At 46.8% G+C, this 25,292-nt stretch overlaps 1 protein-coding gene and 1 long non-coding RNA gene across 4 annotated transcripts; one reads left to right on the top strand and one right to left on the bottom strand.

Moving 5' to 3' along the window:
• Positions 1-2,488: 2,488 nt before the first annotated feature.
• On the bottom strand, positions 2,489-9,516 carry nr2f2 (nuclear receptor subfamily 2, group F, member 2). Of its 3 annotated transcripts, none has more exons than XM_029841279.1 (3): positions 8,225-9,516; positions 6,826-7,350; positions 2,489-5,034 (listed from the first exon to the last, which is right to left on the bottom strand). In XM_029841279.1, the coding sequence occupies exons 1-3, from the start codon at positions 8,673-8,675 to the stop codon at positions 4,760-4,762; spliced, it is 1,251 nt and encodes a 416-aa protein (XP_029697139.1). In that variant the 5' UTR covers positions 8,676-9,516; the 3' UTR covers positions 2,489-4,759. The 3 variants fall into 3 exon arrangements, with proteins under 3 accessions (XP_029697139.1, XP_029697137.1, XP_029697138.1); XM_029841277.1 differs by having other exon boundaries at positions 6,826-7,371; positions 8,225-9,514; XM_029841278.1 differs by having other exon boundaries at positions 6,826-7,353; positions 8,225-9,507.
• Positions 9,517-10,384: 868 nt separating this feature from the next.
• On the top strand, positions 10,385-16,766 carry LOC105416876 (uncharacterized). Its single transcript, XR_964770.2, has 4 exons — positions 10,385-11,166; positions 14,049-14,235; positions 14,524-15,380; positions 15,464-16,766. It is a non-coding gene; the product is annotated as an uncharacterized lncRNA (long non-coding RNA).
• The last annotated feature ends 8,526 nt before the right edge of the window (positions 16,767-25,292 follow it).

Genomic DNA, 25,292 nt, shown 5'->3' with positions numbered 1-25,292 from the left:
CATGGAAATGGGAGCTCCAGTGGTGTTTATCGCCATTTTGAAAGTCTCCCACTGCCTTCTTTAGGGGTTTTTTCCTCCCTCTCTCTTTGTTAAATGAGCTTTACGGAGCTGCTGCTGATTGGGCGCTTTGTTGAACCGTTTCTTTCTGAATATATCTTTAAATACACATTTTAGTAAAGGTTTTTAAGGCTGTAAAAGGATTCTGCCTGAGTGAGAACATTCTACATTTTACACTATTCTTGAACTCTGAGGTCAGACCTTTTTTAAAATGTATTTCTTATTCTAATTTCTGTTTAAAGCATATTTTCGTTAAATCCAATTTGAAGAAACGAAAGATGTTTTTATTTGAATATTTATTTTGAACATTTACAGCCCGGGGGGTGGCGTGCTGCGAATCCAGCTTTGTACATTAACATTAATTAAGAAACAATAATGAAAAGTTGCCAATATGGACTCTGGATTTTTGGGGCTTTTTGCGTTTGAAAGATCACATTTACACACACGCGAGCACGCGCGTCTGCGGGTTAAAGAGTGGATGACAGGTGCGTAAAACAGACATTACTTGTAAACTTTACGCCTAATCGCAGCGGGCATCTGCAGACGCGCACGGAGGCGCCTGCGTGCGCGGCGCCTTCCTCCCCCACCGCAGGGTCTCGTCAGAGAGCCGGCCGAGGTCTCCGGGGTCTCCAAAGCTACAGTTCCGGGCGCGGCGGGTAGATGGCACAATTTTCTTACATTTCTGGGCTGAAGGCGGGCAGGCTGAGGACGTCGAATCGAGCAGAACAGATCTATTACATCTGAAAAGATTCGCTTTTTTCTGTTTTACGCGTTTTTGTGTCCAAGTGTGTCCAACTTCTGCTGTTGTTGTTATTATTAGTGGTACTGTAATCATCTTACAGAATACTGAACCTTTTCTTCCCCAAGCGATCTATAAATACGCTCCCGTTAACCTTTATGTGCAAATGAAGCAGCTAATTTGTTGTCATGACGGTGCCGGCGTGGAAATAACGCGCGCTTTTGTCTTTTAAACGCGTGGGTGTGTGTGATGAGCACGTGTGTGCTGGTGTGTGTCCGTGGTTTCTTATATTGGAGAAACAGTCTCGCTGTGATAATAATGCTAACAATAATAATAATAATAATCCATAAATTCACAGCTTCGGCAGCATCCAGGGGCCGGGGGTGGGGGTGGGGGGGATTCTAGGGTTGCCAGATCTCGTGTCAAAAACTTCCCACGTCACGCATGATGTGAATAAATGTGACGTCGGTGCGTGTTACGCCTCATTAGGTTTCCGGTGCGATGCTAATAAACGACCAGAAGCGCAAATGATGGAGTCCAGCGTGAAAACGAGCTAAAATAATCCCGCCGTGGGAGCTCTGACCCGCGCGAGCTCCTTTCGATCCCTTGATCTGGGATCTGGTCTGCAGACCGCAGCGGGTTGAGATCCCGTCTCATCGGGATCTCGCCGGGCGGGTGTGGACGCGGTGCGCGGGGTTTAATTGTCAGGTTGGTGGCGAGTGTGACGCCTCGGAGACACTTTGTTTTGACAAGCAGAGCAGCCATCTCGGTCCGGATAAGCAGCTCTGAGCACGGAGCCGCGGATCCAAAGGCCTAATCATCATTTTCATCGTTACCAACAGCAGCACACACACACACACACACACACACACACACACACACACACACACACACACTTACACACACAAACAGAAGCATCTGAAACTTGAGCCACAACTTTTCAGTTGTGATTGGTGACGAGCCAAAATTGTGCGTAAACGTGCGTCCCGCGAACGCATCATAAGCTTTTCAGTGTGGATTTAAAAGAAAAATATCTAAAGTTAACTCCCAGCAACTACCAGTGAAGCTAACGGCGCCTGGAAATAACAAAACCCGGTCATTTCGGTGTGCGCGTGGGAAGTCAGAGTAAATAATTCAAACTTCGCTTGGTTTCAATATATTTGGAGGCTTCCGTTTATGATGTATAGCGTGTGATCCCGCATTAATATTCATGTGAGCTCAAAGGTGAAACTGTTGCCCGCAAATAACCGCGCGTTTGTGCAGGCGTGATTGTCTGCTGAGGCTGGAGTTTCAGCACACACACACACACACACACACACACTCACACACACACACACACTTTGGTGAACTATAATACTCAAGTATTGATGAAGGGAACATTGTAGCAAAGGAGCGAGGGGGGGGGGGGGGGGGGGCACGCAATTGGATGACTGATTAATTATTTTTTGTAATTCATTAATCACTTTCATAGGGCGAAAGGGCAACATCCTGCCACAGCAAATTGACTCCGACCGACCGACCGACCGCTCCCCCCGCCCGCCCCCTGCACCCCCAACCCCGCCAGCCACCCACCACCAGCACCGCCACCATCGCCGCCCCCGAGCGCAAACGCGCACACGTGCGCAAAAAAATAAAACCCACACACACACACACAAAAAAACAAATAGAATAAAATGAAAATGAGGGCAAAGCTCCAGAGTTTCAAATTCATAAATTATAATTTAATACCAAGAACAAATTTACAGCAGAATGCTTGTTTACAATAAGCTAACACAAACAAACAAGAATTGTGTTCAACTATAAACTTTCACACACACTCACATATATCACTTGCAATTAATAATAATAATAATGATCATAATCATAAAAAAAGTATCTATACGTTATCAATACCCTGCAGTCATATATTTTATATATTTATATAAAAACGTGGGTCAGTTTAAACTGTTCATAATTACAATCATGTATCATTCTCTGGTCCATATGTGGCCACGAACAGCCAAAGATCAGTGTTCGATCAGTGATCCCATTTAATTCAACCACGACGTGTGTGTGCGTGCGTGTGTGTGTATGTGTGTGTGTGTGTGTGTGTGTCTGTGCGAGCGCGCGCGTGTGTGTGTTGAAAATCCTCAAAAACAGGAACGAAAAAGAAAAATCCCTAGCTCGCGCGCGCACGCACGCTCCTGTCAAAAAAAAAGAAGAAGCCCAAAAAGGAGCATTTTAAAATCTCGCCTCCTTTTTTTTGCTCCCCGAACCTGCTCACCCTGTTCAAGCCTGCAGCCTCACCACCCACCTCGGTTCGTTCCTTTTTTTTTTCTTGCTTTAAATACAAGGGCTAGTGTACTGAATGCACAGATTATATCTATACAGTCCAAAAAAAAAGAGAGAGAGAGAGAGGAAAAAACATTTACATTTATATATCAAAGGTAAAATAGGTTAGCGACCTGTGGCCATGCATTCACAGTCTAAATATACATGAAAAAGAAAACATTTTTGTAGTAATATGTATATACATTAAAAACAGAACTTTCAGTGCTACTAGCTAAGTCTGCCACTCAATTTTGAAGACGTTGTATTACCGAGAAAGAAAAAAAAAACTTGGCAACCACAGAATTTTCTTAATCACATATACTTTGTAAAAAGGAAAAAGAACAGAAATTAATTGACCTATATTTACAACAATACTGCGTCTAATCCATGTTTTTCAAGTGAAACACACGACTGAAGTTTCCAATTGTGACCCCCCCCCCCCTTCCCATCAAAACAAAGGTAAATAGGCCTGCCTTTGACAGCGTCTTGATTCCAAAAAAAAAAATAAAGATCATAAAATCAAATATCACATCACGCTCGCCAGGCACTTAATGCTTGAAATGAACAAAGGGCGACATTTCAGGGACGATGCAATAATACTGCCATAGCCACGCCGCGTCGGGCTCGCGCGCCCAACTTTTAGGACTCTTGACCTCTGCGGGCTTTGTGGAAATCAATCATTTTATGATTCCAGCGCGGTGTGAAGCGCCGCGACGTGCCCTGCTGGAAAACGCGCATGTGGCGCCCTCAGAGCAACCTGTCGCCTCCAGAAGAGTCCAGGCAACTTGGGGGAGGTGGGCAACTTCATATATATAAAGATCAAGGGCCAGTGAGGTGAGCGTGAATAACAATAGTAATAATCCTAATGGTAATAATCCCTTATTCCCCATGAATGTGTTGGTCATCCTAAGAACGTAAGTGCGCTTGCAGCATCGAGCCTACAGATTCTTTATCCTATTGCTGTGGTTTTAATTCTTTTTAGAACGCTTTCCCCCCCCCAAACATGATTTCAACCTTTTGAAAAGAAGTCATTGTCTCAGAAAAGAACACCACCTGTACTACAGAAATCACAGAGGCCGGTTTGGAACCAGAAAGGAGCAACAAAGAAAGTACAAAACACAGCTATACATGGACAACAGGACAAGTCAGGAGAAAAAGAACACTTGTCGCATTTCCCTTTCTCGGATGGTTTTTTTTTCCTTTTTTCAAACCAAATTATCATTTTTAAATGCACTTAATACTTATTTTTTTCCCTTATGGACGAACAAATTACTCCTTCCTTCAACCCCCCCCCCCCATTCTTCTTTCATTTAAAAAATGGATGGAACGGCAGCATCTTCTGGATCTGCCATTTTGAAAGTTCGGTGGATGTCTCAATTTTTTTTTTTTCTGGCATTTATTTTTCGGGTAGTGGAAGGTGGAGGGTGGATGGGTGGGGGTGAGGGGGTGGGGGGGATTCACAGTCATTTACGTCAAAGTCTTTCTTCATGAAAGCCAGCCCCGTGTAACAGCCGGTTGGGTTTTTTTTCGTTTTTTTTTTTAGTCCTTCCACAAAAGCAGCTATAATCATTGTAGTCTCGCAGCCGCCCCCCCACCCCCCAATTCCACACACACACAGCCCGCTCTTTTGTTTGTTCGTCTTCTTCTGGGTTCTTACTGAATTGACATGTAAGGCCAGTTAAAACTGCTCCCCGACAGCAACATATCCCTGATGAGAGTTTCAATGGGGGTTTTACCTACCAATCGGACGAAAAATAACTGTTCTATGACCGAGGAAGAGACTGTGCGAAGCGAAGGCAAGCGGAGTAACAACTTCCCAAACCGTGTCGGCTGGTTGGGATACTGGCTCCGGACATATTCCTCCAAGGCGCACTGGGACTTCTCCTGCAAACTTTCCACATGGGCCACATCTGAGAGGCCACAAGCATCTGAGAGGGGAGGGGGGAAAGCAAATAAACATTAATAAAGTGTTTCTCTCACTAGGAGATTTCCCCCACTGCGGTGCTGCGATGGGGGAAAGATATACTGTCTGTTATGATAGAGGAAAAAAAGCAATGTTTCTTGATGTTATTGTAATATGTGGACAAGTGGGATTTATTTGCCTGCAGGCTTTGTATTAATGGACAGTTTTTTTTTTTCTATTTCTTTTTTTTTTAACCATCGGAGAATTATCCCATCATGACGCGCTGTGCGTAAAATGGCCCGGATGTACGTTTAAAAAGGACTGGAACGCGCTGAGCATTTATTTGCCACTCAGCTGAAATAATGAATGCGCTGGAATAAAAATTAAATCTGAATTTTTTTTTTTATCTGAATTTGCTCTATTCCAGCAGCACGTTCCTCCCTTTTCCCAGTCGCCTTTATTCCCCTCGATAAAGCCACTTAAAAGTTAAGTAAATAATTGAGCATATTCATAGCTGAGGACTGTTTCAGATGTCACAGTCAGAGGCAGAGGAGGGGGGGAAGAGGGGGAGGGGGGAGAGGCAGAAAGACCTACTGACCTTTAGTGAGCTGAGATTTAGCTCGGAGGAGAAAAAAAAAAGAGGGCCCCCACAGCCTACGGAGCTAGCGTCAAACTACACCATCAGAAACGCGCCGGCGCATGTGGGCGGCAGCTGATTGTGTGCCAAAAAAAAAGAAAGAAGAAGATGCCGGTGCGCGCACAGGTTCAACTTTGTAAAGTTGGTGTGCGCGACACGGTGACAAAAGCAGCAAAAGGCGTGTCAAAGAAGCGCGCAGCTCATGTTCAAGCCTCCGGGTCGCAGGTACGAAGATGACAAATTCAAGCCTCTCCCCCCATCAAAGGCGTCATTATGGAGCCTATTATACGTATTTTCCCTCTTAATAACTACACTAATGGGGCAGCGTAGAAATAAAGACGGGCATGCACGAGTGAAACCTTGTAAATGGTCCTATTGGACTTGGGGAAAATAATAAAAATAATAATAATACTAATAATTTGCCTGGTTTTAGCGGTTTTAGCGTTTTGCGTTCAGTGGGAGGAAATAATAGACCGCATTGGGTCGTGACCTATATTTTTGGAACACGTCCAGAGATTTCTGCAAATTCCAAATGTGAAGCTGTGCAACATCTCACAAATGCTGTCAGGTGGGGGGGCGAAAAAAAGACACGTTCTCTGTTCGGTGCTTAAACGTGGTCACCAAAAATGACAGCCTCGAGCCACCTCCTCCTCGCTTTTATTTTATTTTATTTTTTGACTGTGAACAAATGGGGCATTAGGCTTGTCTTTCCTTCTCTAACCCCCCCCCCCCCCCCCCCCCCCCCCTCCCCCCTCTCTGCCTGACATCATTTATATTTGTCATCTCCCACGAACAAGACGTGAGGCGCACACGTATTGATAAATGGCTGACAAAAACCCCAACATGGAATCTGCGGCCCGCGGGGGGTGTTGGGGGGATTCTAAAGTTAAAGGCGTCGTTACTGAAAGTTTACGAGTGTCATTAAAGCCGCCCTGCGCTCTGATTTTCGGTCAGATTCAGTCCAGTACGTCTCAATTTGGTGGCTGCTAAATTATTAGCGAGCACTTTATGAAGGAGAGCTCCGATTTGCATGAATGCAGCGTGAAAACACTAAGATAAGCAACAACGTGTAGCCTGCACAGATATTTGGGTCAGGGTCGCTGTGGCTGCTGTCAGCGTGCGTGATGGTGACATTCATACACAGTGTGAACTTGGGAGCGCGCCCGTCTATTGTCTTACCTGTAGTGAAGAGCACAATCGCCTTTAAGCAGCTATATTCGGCAGAGTCAACGTGCAAAGCTTTGAGCTTTTCCACTTGTTCCTGGAAGATCCTAATGTGGTCCATAAAGGCCACCACTCTGTCCGCGGACATGGGGGAGGCGTGCAGGCCGGCCGCCGCCAGGAGGGGAGCAACATGCAGGGGCATGGAGCACTGCGCGGCGTTGAGCACAAATAACTCACTCCACGTCAACCTCAGCAGAGACACCTGGTCGGTGATCTGTAGGTCTGGAAAGAAGGGAATATTCCTGGCCCACTCCACGGCGCTGAAGAGCATCCTGGCGGCTAGTTCACAAATGTTCTCGATGCCCATGACGGCGTTGGGCTGCATGCACTGGCTGCCATAGCGGGACGTCGGGTAGGGCTCCGCTCTCAGCAGAAGAGAGATATATCCGGATAAGTAGGAATGGCAGTGCAGCGGGTCTCCATTTGTCAAGGCGAACTGACCGTGGTGTGGCTGTGTGGGTGGCACCCGTCCCCTTTGTACTGCTGCAGTAAAAAGAGAAACTACAGCTATTGAAGCCAGAATTCTACAGATCACCACACAATTTCACAGTTAAAGCGGGGGCAAAGCAGACATTTTTCACCTTAAATTTTTGGCGTCACAAGTCATGTAAACACACACACACACACACACACACACGCACGCACAGTTGAAAAGATAAACATTGTCGTTTCTGTGCGCACTAAAAACAGCAGAGGCGCGCTTTAAACACGTTTAGCGGCACACACATGTTTAAAATGATGTTATGCCGCAGCAGCAACGCCAACCGGCTGCGGAGGAACACAAAGAGGGCACGGGAGACCTTGCATGTTTAACCCTTAACCCACTTAGGAATTCATCTCGCTTATAGCACAAACGCAGGCCCCGATATTTTCTTCTCCCAATCAAATAAATTAGATCGGTCGGAATCGTTCGCCGGCGCGGTTTCGGATGATGTCCGGCCGCGGAGACGTAGCCGGGCGCACGCAGCCCGAGCACGATCCCTTTTAATTCGCCATAATAGCGCAGGAGGCTGCGTTGTGTTATTCCCCCGCATTATTTCATACCGGCGTCTCTTTTGGATTCTCTGGATTTAAATTCGATTATCTCAGCAGCTGATCTTTGTTCAATGTACAGTTATTATTTCGCTGCGTTACAACCCACCCCCCACCCCCCAACATAAAGCCCCGATCGCCGCCTCCGCCGGAGCGGCGTCCATGGCTCCAGCCGCACCGCCTCGGATGGAGCGGTCGGCGGCGTGAACAGGCGGCGGTGGGCCGATCGTTTCACGTCTGTTAAAGCCATCACCCTGCACCCACACGCACGCACGCACGCACACGTACACACACAAGGGTAAGGAAACAATAGTCTCAATACCTTCCCGTCTCATGCCGACTTTAAGGCATTTTTTGAGGCGGCAGTACTGACACTGATTGCGGTGGTGTTGGTCGATTGGACAATTCCTGTTGGCACGGCATGTGTAAGTCAGGTTCCGTCGTACGCTCCGTTTGAAGAAGCTTTTGCACCCCTCGCAAGTAAACTGGCCGTAGTGTTTGCCGCTGGATTTATCCCCGCACACCACGCACTCGATGTGCTGCGGCTGCTTCTCCGACTGCTGCGACGTCTGGTTGGTCGGCGTGGACTGCGTGTTGTTCGGGGGTCCTTGGACCGGAGTGTGAGGGGTCGGAGGGGCGACCTGAGAGGCTGTCAGACTCAACTGGCCTGGCTGAGGGGTGGGAAGGGATAGTCCTCCTTGAGTTTGCGAGGAAAGGGTGCCTTGGGTGTCAGCCACATCGTCCTGGGAGCCTCTCCACGCTACCATTGCCATATCTATCAGTCAACGTAAAGAAACTTTTTGTCTGCCGTTTTGATGTCGCGGTGAATAACGTCTCAGGGAAACGCGGCCAACTAGGATTCTGCTGAAATTTCAAATCTAGCCTACGACGAATCCACTGTGGATCTCCTGGGGAGGAAAAAATATAACAAAACTGTCGATCGGCGCTTTTTTGTTTTTTCTTTCTCAAAACTGATGCGATGGCGAGCCGAGTCGCTGCCTTGCGCTTAAAGGCCACGTCCAGGGGCGCTTACAGTCAGCCATTCAGCACGCCCATCAATGGGAGAAGATAGTCTGTGGATTAAAATGATCAGCCGAGGTAGCATGGACTGATCAATGAGAGACGGAGCAGGCTGGGGGGAGAGCGCGCCTGGAGCAGCGTGATACGGTCGGCGAGCGGCGGCGACTGTCAAGTTCCAGCAGAAGTCTTGAAGAAAATCACCAACTGGTTACAAAAAAAATCTCGCGTCTTCTTCCTTTTCTTCCTATGAGGCAGCGCCAGCGAGCGCGCAGATGCAGCCAATGTTTGCGAGAGCCTGGGATATGAAGAGAACTCTTCCCCGCACAGAAAAAAAAGGCGAAAGCGCTAAAACCCCCAAAAAATAAGCCCCCGAAAAAACAAAGATCACAACCCGCAAAACCTCCGCCGTGGACTGAAATATAATAGGAAAAAGGAGTAGAGAATCGGTGATCAAATATGTTAAAAAGGCGGAGGTTAGGAAGTGATTTGCGATTGGTAGGAGCCGGGCTGGCAGAATGCTTTCTCTCTGATCAGCTCACTGAGCTCTCTATATAGTGAACTTTGACACGACTGCTGCAACTTAGCACACGTTACCATGGAGATCACCTGCCATATAAGGAAGGAGAGTGTGTTTGACTGGTCAGAGCTCAGGGACCTCCCCCTGAACCCGATTGGCTAGTCGGCACTTGTGCTACTTGGTACATTGCCAGATCCAGCGAGGGGGTCGAGAGGGCCGCTGGGTCCTAAAAGAAGACGCGTTTCCCACCGACTGTTGGGCTCTTCTCATGCACACACACGGGCTCGGTAAATCCTCAGCAATTTGGTGGAGAGGGGAAAAAAAAGGATAAATCTCAATTCTGTGCATCTAACCGTGGTAAAAACAGGTGGAAGAATCTGGAGACGCGTCGGTCTGAGGCGCACAGGTGCGCTCTGTCAACAGGATATGCGCTTTAGAAAATAAAATAAGATCAGATCTTGTGGTGTTTCTGTGTGGATAATTGGGTCTAAAGTTTGGCCATTTCAAAAACATTAAAGCCACTCTGAGGAAAAAGAAACAGCTTGATGATGCACACAAAAAAACGCCTTTATTAACTATAATTTGACAGATTGACAGAAGACTTATTGGGGTCTTTTACGCACGGCCGCCCATCATGTGTACAAGACAATAATAATAAAAATAATTCACCACACTGCACCTTCCTTGTTTAATAGCTTATATATCACATCTCGCATCATTACAACCCACACCTCTTATAAAAAATATTATGATGGGCTACTGACATCACCATGGCACCCGCCGCATGCGCCCTAATCCCACTGACCATACAAATATTATTAATCCTGTAGGTCAGGAGATGCCACATCTGATGAGTCAAAAGTCACGAGCTTCGCCTCGAGAGGCCTCAAATTTAACCCGACTGCAGCTTTAAATAGACGCCACACATTCGAACATGTCATTTCGGGTTAAAGGCCGTGCCCTTGTTATTAAAACCGCGCATGAAAGTTGCCGCTTGGCGACAAACAACGCGCTGCAAAAGATATTTGGAGGTCATTTACGGACACGTTCACGTGCCCCTGTCGTAAAGATAATCTGCAGTCAACCAGTGTGATAATGAGACGCCCAGTGGAGGATGAACCGACCCAGCTCATCGGGCCAATTATGGATGAATTTTGCAGTCAAACAGATTCCGGACGATATCAAACACGAGCGGCGGGTGAAACTTCATGGAGCCATATGACACTGAAGCCTATGGAGCTGCGTGTTATTGCGCACAGCAGCGGCAGCAGCGCGCACGAATGCATTGTCCCAGGGTGTAGCACAGTATATGGGTGCCCCCTAGCGTATGAAGCTTTGTTGCTCCAAATAAGATTCAATTTAGAGGAGCCATCCGACGCGGGTTGTGCTTCATTCAGTCTCGTCTCCCGCATCGACTCAAACTAACGAGCACCATTTAAAACTGACGGCTGTTTGTTTAGATTCTGTTTTACGAGCTTCGGAGGGCAAATCTTTGCCGGTTGCCAGAGTGGGATTTACTTCTTTTTTTTTTTTGGTCACTTTACGGTCCGAGCGCTGCTGTTTAGACAGATGTGTTTAGTTCTAAATTAATCGGCCAAATATATTTCGCATGCCTGAAAATTTTGCTTTAATTTACAGATCCGGCGAACACGGAGAATCTGTAAATGTCAACAGTAATCACACGCGTACGCGCGGCGCTCACCACGGATCCAGATTAGCTCCAAATGGTGAGTATAACCATTTTTACACAATATTCTAAGATTAATGGACACACTAGAAACGTTTGTTCTACCCCCTCCTTCATAGAAAACGCCCTTTAAATAATATGTGCTGTAACGCAGCTGCAGACAGAAGGCACAACATTACCGGCTAATGCGCATTAAAAACGCGTCGTCGTTTTTGCGTAATTGCGCGACATTTTGCCAGCCATGATGAGTAAAATGATTGATATAAGTTTGCAAATAGCCAGTGATGAACTGCTGCGCGGGTGAGGATGAGGCAGGAGGTTGTATTCTTATAGAAACAAACCTACCAAATGCAAACGCTGCTGATTCGTCCATTGCGGGATGCATCTTCTCTCTTACCCACAATATATGTTTAGTCTTCTGCGTCTCGACGCAGTGCTCAAGAGGCAAAGCGTCCTCTCCAACAGACGGGGTGGAACGGGGAAGAAAAAAAACGGCTGTTTATTGTGGAACCCGCAGTGTCTGAATCATGCAAAAACTTTGGAGAGCCGAGGCGAGCGACTGGGTGGCGTTATGTGATGTTGAGCGAGAACGTGGAGACAAATAAAAGTTGCTGTGTTCGGTCCGAGCGGGGCCCGATCATGGGGCTGCCTGTGGGAGAGGATGGGGAAGCTGCACGGCCACGCGGAGACGGTGCGCGTCTTTTCTGTCCGACAGTAATGTGGCCAACAGGCGCTGGTCCACCGCTGCTTTGTGTGGGCTTTGGAGAGGGAGGGAGGGAGGGGGGGAGGGGGGGTCAGCACCGACACCTGTCTTTAAGTGAGGCGGGTGTGCCATATAGGACTTGGTGCGTATTAAAAATCATGTGTTAATTATAAGCAAGGACGCATCACCATGTGCTATTACGATGTAATTACCGTGGCTAAATTGGCAATTCATTGAAAAAAAGACACAAAGCTGGAATAAAGTCTATAACAGCCATATTATTATTATTATTATTATTATTATTATTATTATTATTATTATTAGTATTATTAGTATTATTATTAGTAGTAGTATTAGTATTATTATTATTATTATAATCTAACACACTACTTTACCATACTCGACTCAACAATGGTGTGTTTTTATTTAAAAAAAAACATCTCAATGTATAACACTTTACACACAATTGAAAATGAATATTAATGTAAAGTTGCTAATTACCCTCATTTAATTAACAGCCCGTAAATGTTGGATATTTTGGCCGCCTTTTCAACGCGTCCACACGTCGACAGCGACCACTAAAAAGTGTTTAGCTGCAACTCCTCTCTTTTAATTTCCCTCCGTGATTAGTGGTTCAGGACGTCCGTGCACAGCGAGCCTGCGCGCACACAACAATGGCGCTGCCCAGCGGGACCAGTATCGATTAAGGCGAGACAGACGATGTCGCCTGCACTAAATATTTACTGATCACACACACAAATAGCTGGATCTTTAACGATTTCCCATGCTCCGTCTGGGAGGAGAGGACTAAATCACTTTATTATTGTTAGGAAAACAAAGCGCACGCTCCGGAGGACGCGCACTGCAAAATCGATCCTGATTGAACAGGTAATATTCAAGGTTTGCGAGCGTGCAAAATAAAAAAAATAAATTAATAGTATTAACAACAATTGTCCATCACGGACAGTTTTTTTTTTGCCTTCCATCAGGACGGTGTCAAACATTGGTCACGTTGAATTTGAAGTTTCTAATGCAGAACCTCTGCTCACACAGAAACCGTCGACTTCCATCCGTGCGTGTTCTCCACGCACAGCCCGAGACGATGACCCGGGGGGGGGGGGGGGGGGGGGGGGGGGGGTCTCCAAGTTCCCGGCCTGATTAACCCTTTAAGACCCGCGCAGGGCCAGACGTTAACCAGGCTAATCAACTTCAAGAGCCTGATTCAATTAGATGAGTTGACCTGATAGAAGCCAAAATGTTCCCACTTGGGACAAAAAAGACAAAGATTTGCCATTTGCTCGACACCATAAATGATATAAAACACATCTAAAATATTGAATGAAGAGGCAACAGGTCGTTTTTTCCTGCATTTAAACCATCATAGCTTCAATATGCAAAGCTCAGATCCCCAAACAGCTTCTTCCTGCTGATAAAGATCACTTGATTGATGGTGCTTGTGCCCCATATGTCATAACATTTTTATCTGCAGGATTGCGTAACATCAGTCGGTACCCTCTAGGAAAGCTGTTTTATCTCTCATCTGTGTACAGCAGCGCTTCATTATGTTGTTGTGATATGATTATGGAGGGGGGGGGGCTGCAATTAGTCCTGATTTTGCTTATACGTCGGGCTTCATTACAGTAAAGAATATTTGCTGACAAAACATGCAGTAATTATAATTCCAGGAGGTTAACTCAGCAAGAGGAGATGAAAGCAGAAATGTATAGATTTTGTTCTTAAAATTGCAGATTTGATTAAAATGAAGCGTTCGAATGCGGCGAAGGTCGTGGCGATATTTCCTTGTCTTGTGGTTATTTTACAAACATTAATGCTTCTGATGTATTAATAAGAGGCTGATGCCTATGGAAACAGTGCTGTGTGTGTGTGTGTGTGTGAGCGGTGGATGTACGCTGCAGCCATGTAGTGGCATGTAAACACGCTGGGTGTGTAACATTAACCTTGCTTTCATGCAGACATGCGTGCTGACGTTAGAAAGAGTTCATTCAGCGGTGGAGATCACTTTCTGTCTGTCTGCGCGCCCTCAGGGCCGCTATCAAAAAAGACAATAGATCCCAGATAACTGACTGTGTTCAATTTGCCAGTGATAGATTATAGCGCCTATTTAAACAGATAGGGATCAATTTGTCTCAATGATCACTCTTTAGGCTGCCTGCCAGCGCGCTCTTAATGTATTTGCAAATGCTGTTTGTTTAAATCAGGGCCGCCGAAGTGATCAAAAGTGCAGCGCGGGGGAGACGCAGCGATAAATGATGCATTGTTTCTGGCTGCCGGGGTCCGCGTCGGTGGGGCATCCGCCGCGGCCGCTGGAGGCGGCGGCGATGACCAGGAGGTCAATGGTTTAACTCTCAGGACTCTCTGGGAACGTCTGGGTCGGGGAATAGCGCGGTAAGTGCTCTCTAACCCCCAGGAACTACTGAAGAACCCTTCGGCAAAGCAGCTTAAACCCCATCTGTCCCAGTGGGGCCGCAGCAGTACAAGACTGCAGTTGTAGCGGGGCACTTGTGAGCCGCATCTCTCCGAGTGTGACCTACCCCCCCTTCCCACCCCCCCACCCTCCTCTTACACCCACCCATTCAAGGAACAGGGAGGGTTGAGAGTTCACAACACAGAAACACACACACACACACACTTGGTTTTCTTCTTTCATGTCCTCACACCACAGCTTTTTTTCAGGGGAGGAGACACAAGAAAGAAAGCTGCAGCAGCGGCGGCGGTGGCGGCGGTGGCGTTCAGTTCCAGGCCCAGCCAGGCTGACATGTGGCCCCAGAGGCAGCAGACTGTGGATTGAGTTACTGTAACTGGAGGTGTAATGTGGTGGCAGTGTGGACGGTGGATAAATGACACCGGCGGATGTACCAGAGGCTTACTTGGGCTTTCTACGACGGCTATTTAATGTCAGATCGTACGCTTTATTTTTGCTCGCATTTCAGCCGTAACCGTCTCGCTGCTAAAGTGGCAGCTGTAATGTTTTATAGTGACGATTAATATCTCATTACCGCGCGATATCACGCTGACGCTGTCAAGCTCCCGTCGAAGGGTTACGCGCCGTTTAGTAGGAGGAGAAACGGGATCTAAGCAGTTTGAAGTACGGAGCTGTGCTTTGGTTTTAGTTTCAGGCAGGTTTGAAGAATTGTTCTGTTGTATTTTTGCCATTTAAGAATTTACAATAAAATCTTGTTTGTCCTCTGTAATATATTTATTTCAAATGTTACATGTTTTACAAAAATTCCTGGAAACACAGCCAGCCTGACAAAAAAGAGCAGGCCGACAGATGATTTTACATCCCTTAGCTTGTGACGCTAAACATGCTAATTTGTTTTCTGTGTGCAAATAAACCCTGATGTGATCAACCGTCCTCATGAAACGCTGGAGGGAATTAAGGAAAGCACAGAACGCAAATGGAAACGGGTGAAATCGTCACAACAGACCGCTGAAAACGACCCGGAGGTCAAACACGGACGCCATCTTGGTTACTTCATCTTTTTTTAATCGGCGCGAGGGAACAGAGAGGGGCGGCTTCAGCTGAACCGGTACTTCCTGGATGATGTCATCGGTCAAAAAGCTGTATACGCAGAACACAGATATACCAACGTGGGCTTTTTTTTTCTTACAGGAAGAAGTCGTGTAATAAGAATTTCAGGATGGAGACTCGATGCAAAAGTCGTTTTATTTCCAATACATCATCCCTGCCTGGCGGTTTGTGGGGGGTTCAGGAGGTCGTGACTCAGGAGAGTAGCTAAAACTTTATCAAGCAGCCTCGGTTGTGTTACCTTGTGTTAACACAATGGCAACAAAAATCCCTCCCAAAAAAGCGTTTTACCGCCCGACAAACGCGTATTTTTTAACCCTTGTCACGTTCGACAAGCTGTGCCGATGCACGTGCACGGGAGCGGGAACGTCGTTCAACAGGTCGTGCGCGAGGGGAAACGCGGCGCCGGAGGCAGGAAGAACCAAGGTGAGGTGAAACGTGACGAACGCGCGGATTCACTTGCGGTTGAATCAGCGTTGGCCGATCCCATCCAAAGACTTCCATCTGTTCCGGGATCGGCGAAGAGAAACGGAGCGATAAATTATCACGGCGGCGACGGAGCAGCTCTGCAGCTGCAACATCTGGAATAAAGCGAGTGAAAATCATTTGGAAAAAAAATAAAACCGGGAGTAAATACAGTCGCAGCTGAGGCTACCGGATGATCTTTGGGTCATACAAACTGGTGTTTCCGACTTAAACAAGCCACAGGAGTGTGGCCGGAGTACTGGGAGAGACTGGGAGACAACACCAACAGCAGGAAGTCATCAGCATATTACTACATTTCATCCAAGCCCGTGTGGCCTTTTCCGGGAGCACAGACCTTGTTTTGCTGGAGCAAATAAGCCAAAATGAGCAGCGTATTAAGCGTAATTAGAGTGGTGTTTGTGGATTCTGCTGATTACAACGCAGCTCTGGAAAACAGCTGGATGTCCTGACCGGGATGTGACCGCTGGACTTTGGGAAACGGCCCCGCAGACGCAACGCTCGGACGCTCTGCCTTTTAGCCAACCTCATTAAGTGTGATATAGTGAATCTGAGGCGACGCGGCGAGGCCAGACGAGGGGCTCACTAACAGGTGTATATAGGGTCACATCCTCCAGAGGAAAACTTCGGAGCGGCTCAGAGACGTTTGTGCACACTGGCTCAAACAGCCGCTGTGTTTGGTTAATGAAAGCTCACACGGATGTCGAAATATCCCCAACACAGAGATCAGTCGGTTCATCCAAAGCCGCCGGCTCCTTTCAGAACAGAATTAGATGGTTTTCATCTGCGCAGTTTAGGAAAATCAAGACTCCCTTTCAGATCTTTCCTGCAAAATATTGCACACAATCTCGCTTCATTGTCACTGCTGATAATAAACTGTTCTGCATCCATGTTCTTTATGTTGTTTAAGCGTGTGTTAGCCGCCCACGCGTGTAGCAGCCTGATAAATGTGTGATACTTGATCTCCTTCGCATAAAACTGCGAGGTTGCTGCTTTACGTGAAAAAAAACAAACCAGTTTATTTAAAAAGCATATTGTTGGAAGCTCAAGGTGAAAATAAGAATCATCAGCTACAAGTCAGCCCATAATAATACAGTTTCACATACTGTAACTAGGCTGAGGGGGGAGTAAAAGCAAGACCCATTTCATCAAGCTAATTGCCTGTTTGTCAGCGAGAGCAAACTTTCCTACCGCCGCACTGCTGCTGAGGCTCTTTCTTAATCATAAATAGAGCCCTTGTATCCCAGAGGGACTTGCTATCCTAATTTACAATTGAACCAGAGACCAAAGCTATCAATCTCTGGCAGACACTTTCTTTCTGCCTCTCTTCTCTCGTGTAATTGTGGTGACATAACCATAAACAACAGAGAGAGGGCTGCTGTGACTGATCTGCAGAAACGACTGCATTAACACATCAGCTGCACATAAGCGCTCCCGCGCGCATGCACGCCCGCGCACGCACGGATTCACTAATGGATGCAGGCTTTCATTATGGTTACATTATCTGTTTTTCTTTGTTATTGCTAATATAATTTATTATCATAATTATGATAACAGAATAGAAAAAGCACCCTTTTATGTCATTACAAAAGCAAATTGGGCGGCTTTATCCACCTGTGGATAAAGTTGCTAGATTAGCATCGTGTTGCTAGGTTAGCAACCTGAAATGCAACCAAAAACTAGCCTTATGGTAAAAAGATTTGCGCGAGGAACTCCCAAACTGGCACCTACAGCTACATTCCTGAAGATATCTGGTGCAAAACAGGCTAATGTTGCTACATCGGAGTGGCTGGTGATAAGTACCGAAACAACCGACGCCCTCGGCGCGTCACTGCGGAGGCTTCGCGCTACTTCAGACACATTCCTGCTTGCAGCGGCGGGGCTGTGTCACCAGCCGCCGCACTGCGCCTCCGCGATGCCTTTAATGATGCGACTTCTCGTTAATGAGTTAATGCAAAACCTCTCAATGTCATCAGCAGAGATAAGGTGGAAGAAAGCGGCGCATTGTACACATAATGACAGGCTCCCTGCTTGCCCCTGAGATGTCACGGGTCAGCCATGTTAAGAATGTGTGTGCCCAATCATCTCCTGATCTTTATCTGCTGGGCCTGCAGCTAAGCATGACATGGGCCCAATCAGGGGTGCTGATGAATGGACAAAGGGGCCCTTGAATTGTCAAAGCTACCTCATGACTGCCTCTAAATCATGATGACATTAGCAATCAATATACTAATTACTGAACAAGTTATTAAAGATGTTCAGTATGGCAACGCTCTTTGCTGTATTTCAGGGAATATTTTGGTCCTAACATGACCGCTGGCTGGCTGCACAAGCTTTTACTGTGTGAATCACCACGCTCGAAATGCTGATGAGTCAGGATTTTTGGTGAGGGGAGATGATAAAATGAAGATTCACACAGAGCGGGTTGGGATTTTCATCCCGCGTCACCTGAACTTTGCCGCCGCTGGTGCGTCGCCATCGCGCTGAGCTCCACAGAACAGGCTTCATGACGATAACTGGAGGCCTGTCGGGGAAGAGCGAGGATGGCCATAGGATTGCCAGTCATAAATGAGAACGTTCTCTCATTTCAGTGTCCCTCAGGTGCTCGGAACACCTGCCCTTCCTGCATATCTGGACCGGATCAGTGGCTCAGATATCAATGAGCTGATCATTTACATCAGAAATGCCGAAACAGCAAAAAGAAGCATGGCGGAGAGGTGGATGAGCATGAGAAGTTAGCACATTAAGGTTGTATGAGCGTGTGACAGTCTGGGGTAGCCGCCATGTTAAAGGTCCGTTAAAGTAGCTACAGCTAAAGATTTAGCTGAGACAATACAGCGGAACGGACAAATTCTGGGTGTCAAAGACATAAGCAAAGCTGACATGTTATAAAAAAAGAAGGACCACCCACATTATGGTTCTCATGCCGACTCCCCTGCATAAAAGGCCCTTTTCCACTCACATTTCCCAGAAACCTTTAATCCCAGGAATTTATAGACCTGAAGAAAAAAAAAACATCGGATAATCTGCGTGGTTTGTGTTTCTTTCACAACTGAAAGGTACGTTAATGAATTCAGATCAGGCTGCTGATGTATGGGGGAGGGGTCTGGTGGTCGGACCCACTGTGACAGTTACGGTCCATCGGCTTCAACCAATCTGGCTTCACTTTTCATGAACCTGTGTCAGCACCCCAACGTTGTTGTTGTTGTTGGTCCACCCTTTGGCTGTAGCTATAAAACAAATGCGTTCCCCAGCACAGTTTCGCCCCTCAGGAATTCTGGGGAGTCGTATAAGTTCTACCACTCTACCAGGTCCTGGAAAAATTTGGAGTTGGGGACGTTTTTCTCCAGGGATTTTTACAAAGGTAAATGATAAAGGGGGTTGAACAGAGTCAGGGTTGTATCCAGGGTTGGACTCTATCTGCTCAAGTGGCGCTTGTTTTGCTCCAGATTACCTGAACTCGTGCACTTTATTCCACTCCCACCCTTCCATATTAAACAATCAGCCCAGCCCTTGATGTGGAAAAGACGGTAATCCTCCCAAAAGGACGCTGACATTTATACCCAGACAAAATGAATTAGCACAGGCCCGGGATTCCTCCGGTGGCTTTATGCATGGTGCAGCGGCCTGGGCTGACAGATAATGACACTTTATTACCGGCCCATTATGGGGGGTAGTTCACAATGATGAAAAGGCAGATCTAGTCGACACAGACAGCTCTGACACAGGTGAGCCAGTGTGTTAACAAATATGGCACATGGGCATTCTGGAACTAATGAATCCAAAAGACGCTCTGGGGAAAGATCCACATAATCGCCCATCTCAGGCCTGTCGAGGAGGAAGCACACGTTCGGGATGAGTTACAGCTATTCTCAAACAAATGTATCTTTTTTTTTTAAATAGCAGATGTGTTGAATCAAAAGGCCAAAAACACAGTTGCTGCATCACAAACGGACACAGTGGAGTAGATCAGCATGAGCGCAGCGCGGCCTTTAAAATGGAATTATTGATCATAATAAATCAATTGTTGCATCCCAGGTCGGCCTGGACTGGAGTACGAGTGGTCACTACCTTAAGCGACACCCGGCCAAGATAGATGTTCTCAACTGGATCCCCATGTGATAATAATTCAAGTTTAACGCCATTCTGATAGGTTGAAGGACATTTGATCCGGAGCCCAGTTCGCAAAATTAATCTAGCATTAGCTAATCTACTGTGAGAATTTGTTTCTGGTCCAATTTAAAGCCACTGGCCCCGTTTATGAGGTTTTCTAACAAAAAAAATTAATCACCAAATGTAAGTTTGAAACTGCTTTTTTTTTTTTTTTTGTTATTTTGAAAAGTCTCATGAACTTGGACGTGACATAAAGCCCAAAGAAGAAAACCAAACAAAGAAACAGCCCTCAAAGGTCACGCACAGGTCAAACCCCAGAGCAAGGCAAAATGTAAAACGGTCCACATCTGCATCTGCTCTATTCCAGCCGCTTGAAGGGGTCAGGTTTCTGCCGGTATTCTGATGCTAACAGAACTTGGATGTTGAATCTGCTCTTTTGTCATGGTGCCAAACATTTACCCAATGAGATCAGCCGAGGTGGCTGCAAATCCTATAACACGAGATTACCCCCTGTGACTCTGCAGACAAGATAATGGCATCAGCTAATGTATGAACAATAGAATACCTTTGTCTCCATTCTCAAACCTCACTGAAAAAAGAAACATGCTAGCAACTTGTTCTGAACTCAACCGGTTGGCTCGGAACTGCCGTTTGCACCTGCCTTCACCGTCTCCTTTTCCAAAACAACAAATGTCCTAAAAGTGATCAAGCTAAGAGAGTTTCCTTTTATTCCATCTCAGAACTGATCTAAGACGGTACACTACAGTGGGTCTTATGAGGATCAGCAACCCTGGGCACGCGTTCCCTGAGTGGCACAGTGCTGCATAATCATGGGTCGGCTGGAAAGAAACACAAATATTGCATTTTTATTCTCCTTTTAGCACTGATGGAACAGACCATCTGATGCAGTCGTAGCTCTCCAAATGTCCTCATAATGCCTGGAACTGAGATGACCCATCCAACAGATTTAAACTCAGCTTGTTTCGTTAAAACTAGAGTGTTTTCGTACAAAAACGCACCATATTTCACGTTTGTGAAGGCTGCGCTTGAATTAGTACCGAATATCCAAAGCAGTGTCATTCTCATCGCTCACTGATGCATCTTGGGGGCTCTGGAGAAGTAATTCAGTTGGACAGTTTGATTTGTTCAGCTGGATAGCGGTAAAGAATGTTCAACCTGCCTCAGATCTCTGTCAGCCTTCCAGAACGGACTAAATCTGCGTTACAAGGTATCAACGGATGATTTGGGGTTGAACTGTTGAGTGGAAACATACACAAATTAAAACCATGATGCTGTGACATCACGTAGGGCCGAAGGATGCAATTTAATCGTGGGATTAACACGAAACATTGATTTGGGGGCGGGGGGGGGGGGGGGTCACGGCACAGCCAGGAGCCCTCGGCCAGCGAACTTTGCGACCTGTGGGTTTTCCATGTGACCCCACCAATGAGAAATGCCTCTTTTAATTTAAATCAAGTGGTGGAGTGTCACTTTCAGACAGACTTCACTGGAAAACCCGGCCCGAGCCGAGTCCGGTTCCCAGGACCAGATGTGTGGGGCGTTTTTATTACAAGACAAGGGGAAGCCGATAGTTGCAGGTGCAGACCTGACAGCACGGCCGGCTTTGCAGGCCTTCATAAAGGTGATATCCATTGCCTGTGTATAATCAGAGCCAGTAGGACGGGATGGGATTCATTGCTCTTTGATGGAGAGCACGGTTATGAAGACGGACAGTCACTTTGCTCTCTAAGTGAAACCATCGTTTAGCCTCAATTCCCAGAGAAAAGGCCCATTTGTTATCCACAGGGGAGTGCAGCAGGGGTGGTTATGCGAGGTGGAGGCTGCATGCATTTTCCACACTGTTAGCGTGTACAGGTTAGTCCTGGATGAGAGGGAGACGAGGCTAAAGTCAAAGTGACGCACAATGTAGCCATTTATTATCCTTTTATATCAACCTAGGAGATCACACACACACACACACACACACACACACACACACACACACACACACTCACACACACACACACACACACACACTTGTGGGGACATAATACATTACCTAGCTCCCTACCCTGACTCAAACCCTAACCTAAACTTTATTCTAACCCCAACCTTAAAACCCTGTCTTAACCCCTAAATAGTACTTTGAAGTTGTGAGGACCAGCCAAAATGGAACCGTTTTGCAAAAATGTCCTCACTTTGCTAGTCGAATGATTACTTTCATACTCAGTGTGTAGAAAATCGGACACACACAGAAACAGAGTTAGATGTGGGTATGTTTCACAGTCAGAGAAAGAGGTCAGAGGTCAGTAAGGATGTTAAACCAGGCAACCTGAAAATGATCGACAATCACTTTAAAAGCAACGTGGACGACAAAAGGTAGCGGTGGTTGGTCCATAAACAGTAACAGTTTGATCAGAAAACTCTTATTACCTTTGTGATCGTCCAATGACACCAAAATTATCACCACTTTCCCAAAGTGAAGGAGGCGTTCCGACGCGGTTGCGGAGCGATTCCTGTTAACAGTCCGTCCGCAGTCACATTCCTGACCTCTGGACAAGCTTGTCCAGATTAGTTTGACGACAGGGTTCATCAAAGACTTTCTCCTCTAACGGGAAAAGAATGAGCCTTGTCAAAGAGAGTGACGCGGCGAGGAAGACGAGTCAACGTGTGCCCTTAATTCTGTACTCAGTCATCCAGGAGGACGACAATTACACCATGTATCATCCTGATAAGAGGGCTAGCTAACCCTGTTCATGAATTTGGACTCAAATTCTAATATGCTAAGTGGGAGAGTGTCAGAGAGGTTAATATACAGAAAAGAAGCCCCTTTGATTTGACATGAGGTATTGTTAACGATAGTAACTAATCAAATTAAAGAGAATTAATTTGCTGAATTAGATACGGTGATTCAGGCCATCACACACACACACACACCAGTGGATAAAAAACTCAACAAACTTATCAGCTGTGACGTGATGCTAATTGTGGGTGTCTGGCACTGCACCAGAGTGTCCGCGCCTTCACTCTCAGCGCCCCTGACGCTCCGTATCCTCGGCGAGAGGTTTTCCAGACCCGTTGTTTTGTCTCTAAACTCGCCAGGCGCGCCCGGGACCCTCGCCTGTTAGCATCAGCGTTGCGTGTTCCCCTTCAGCCACATGTTCGGCTTCACACATGCGTCGCCCTCCCTCAGCTATCAAGCCAGCGGTGGTGCACAGACACCAGCTAAGTGGACACCGTTAGTACTCACCCCCCCCCCCAAAAAAAATATCTGCGACAATTAGTTTTTGATTAAGGAAGTCCGCGCGGCCGTTTGAAGCCTTTACTGTTGTGTCAACTGGATGATGATGGAGAGAGCAGCACGGACGCCTCCCCAGTAACAAAGAGGTCTGTAAAATCCTCAGAGTGAACCATTTTATCTTCTTAATGGAAACCAGATGACCTCGCGTCCCCCCCCCTTTTCTCTGTTTTTAATGCTGAAGTTTTTGTCGAGGTGATACAGACTCTGAGAACTCTCCAGCTTGCGTAATTTATGCCAGAGGGCTTCGGCAGCTTCATTTCGGCTCCTTTGTCGGCTCGCTAGAATTAATAAGATAGATTGAGAAAAAACCCCAAAACTATACATTTTAATTTAAAACAACCTGGGATCACTGGGAAGAATTCTAAAAATGAAAACTAAGGGGTTTGGAGCAATGTGCAACAAAGCAGAGATTAAAAACGGTCCATTTTCCGCCGCTAACAGCTTCTAAAAGCACACACACAAACAGCTTCAGCCATTTACTGCACTTCAACGAGGCTGCGTTTATCACCATTGTTCGTGTTATTTACTCTCACAACATTTAAAAAAAAAAAAAAGGAAAACGCTGCTTTCGGAGAAATCTCCTAGTGGTCAAAAGAATTTCATAAATAAACATGTCGCAGGGTCCAAAGGTCAAACCACCACACTGCTTTCCCTGGATTCTTTTTTTTTTTTAAAAGACAAAAAGCTGCTAAATGCTTTAGCATTCGTGATCAGAAGGCCCTGGTGGGCTCCGAGTGATCGCGCCTTGAAACGTTCTGACTGTGGAAGCTCTTCTGAAGCGCTTTAGAAGAAGAGACGAACGCTTCCAACGAGAGCCGGATCACGCCGCCGTTTAACAAACACACCATCCACTTTTCACACCACTGTTCCGGCAAAAGGAGCGATCATAGACGTGATCAATTACCCTTCCGGACGGGTTAGAAACCCTTCACTCTGGCTGAATGTGTGGGTTCTGAGCTGTACTGCAGGTCTGTTCTAATGTTTGACTCTGTCACACTCACAAACACGAGGGGAGATAAAAAAAGGTCCCGGCATGTAGGCAGCCTGATAAGTTGCAGCTTGTGTAGTTTTTGTTTAGTTTACTTAATCCCTTAGCTGGAAATGACCTTGTGAACTTAAGCTGGGTAGGTTTTTTTGCCAGCTTCGTTTTTATTTACCTCTCTCTCTCTCTCTCACTGTCTCTCTCCCCCCTCTCTCTCTCTGTCTCACTGTCTCTCTCCCCCCTCTCTCTCTCTCTCTCACTGTCTCTCTCCCCCCTCTCTCTCTGTCTCACTGTCTCTCTCTCTCTGTCTCACTGTCTCTCTCCCCCCTCTCTCTCTCTCTGTCTCACTGTCTCTCTCCCCCCTCTCTCTCTCTCTCTCTCTCAGTCTCTCTCCCCCCTCTCTCTCTCTGTCTCACTGTCTCTCTCCCCCCTCTCTCTCTCTCTCTCACTGTCTCTCTCCCCCTCTCTCTCTCTCTCTGTCTCACTGTCTCTCTCTCTCTGTCTCACTGTCTCTCTCCCCCCTCTCTCTCTCTCTGTCTCACTGTCTCTCTCTCTCTGTCTCTCACTGTCTCTCTCCCCCCTCTCTCTCTCTGTCTCTCTCTCTCTCCTTCACTCCGTCAGCAGCTCCCTCTGCACCTTCGCTACGCTCTCGAGACATTGAAATTCCCGAGGCGTCCCGCCGCCGTCCGGGGCGCGCGTGGCTTCTTTTCCCTCCGCTCGGGCACGGCGGGTTAAAGATCGCCGTCCTGCAACAATCGCGTTCTCTCCTTTGGCACCGGCTCCAACCTGCGTTCATCCGACGTGCTTTTGTGCACACATGGCCTCTAACCCGGCCAACCTTGGCTTAATCATTACCGTGACCCGTTTATCTGATCGTCAAGCAGGTAACCATTAATAAGTGTTTACCTCCTGATGACCTCTGGAACTGTGCACGCCGCCTTTGCCCCGCCAATGTCGGCCGAATCACACGAGTTGGCTTGATTTCCTTTAATTTTCTGTGCATAAAGGCGGCTGCACGGTGGACCATCATGATC

The sequence above is a fragment of the Takifugu rubripes genome, chromosome 9, assembly GCF_901000725.2.
Source record: "Takifugu rubripes chromosome 9, fTakRub1.2, whole genome shotgun sequence".
Classification (NCBI taxonomy): Eukaryota; Metazoa; Chordata; class Actinopteri; order Tetraodontiformes; family Tetraodontidae; genus Takifugu; species Takifugu rubripes.
Note: the sequence above shows the minus strand (reverse complement) of the source record. Positions and strands in the feature narration are given on the sequence as shown.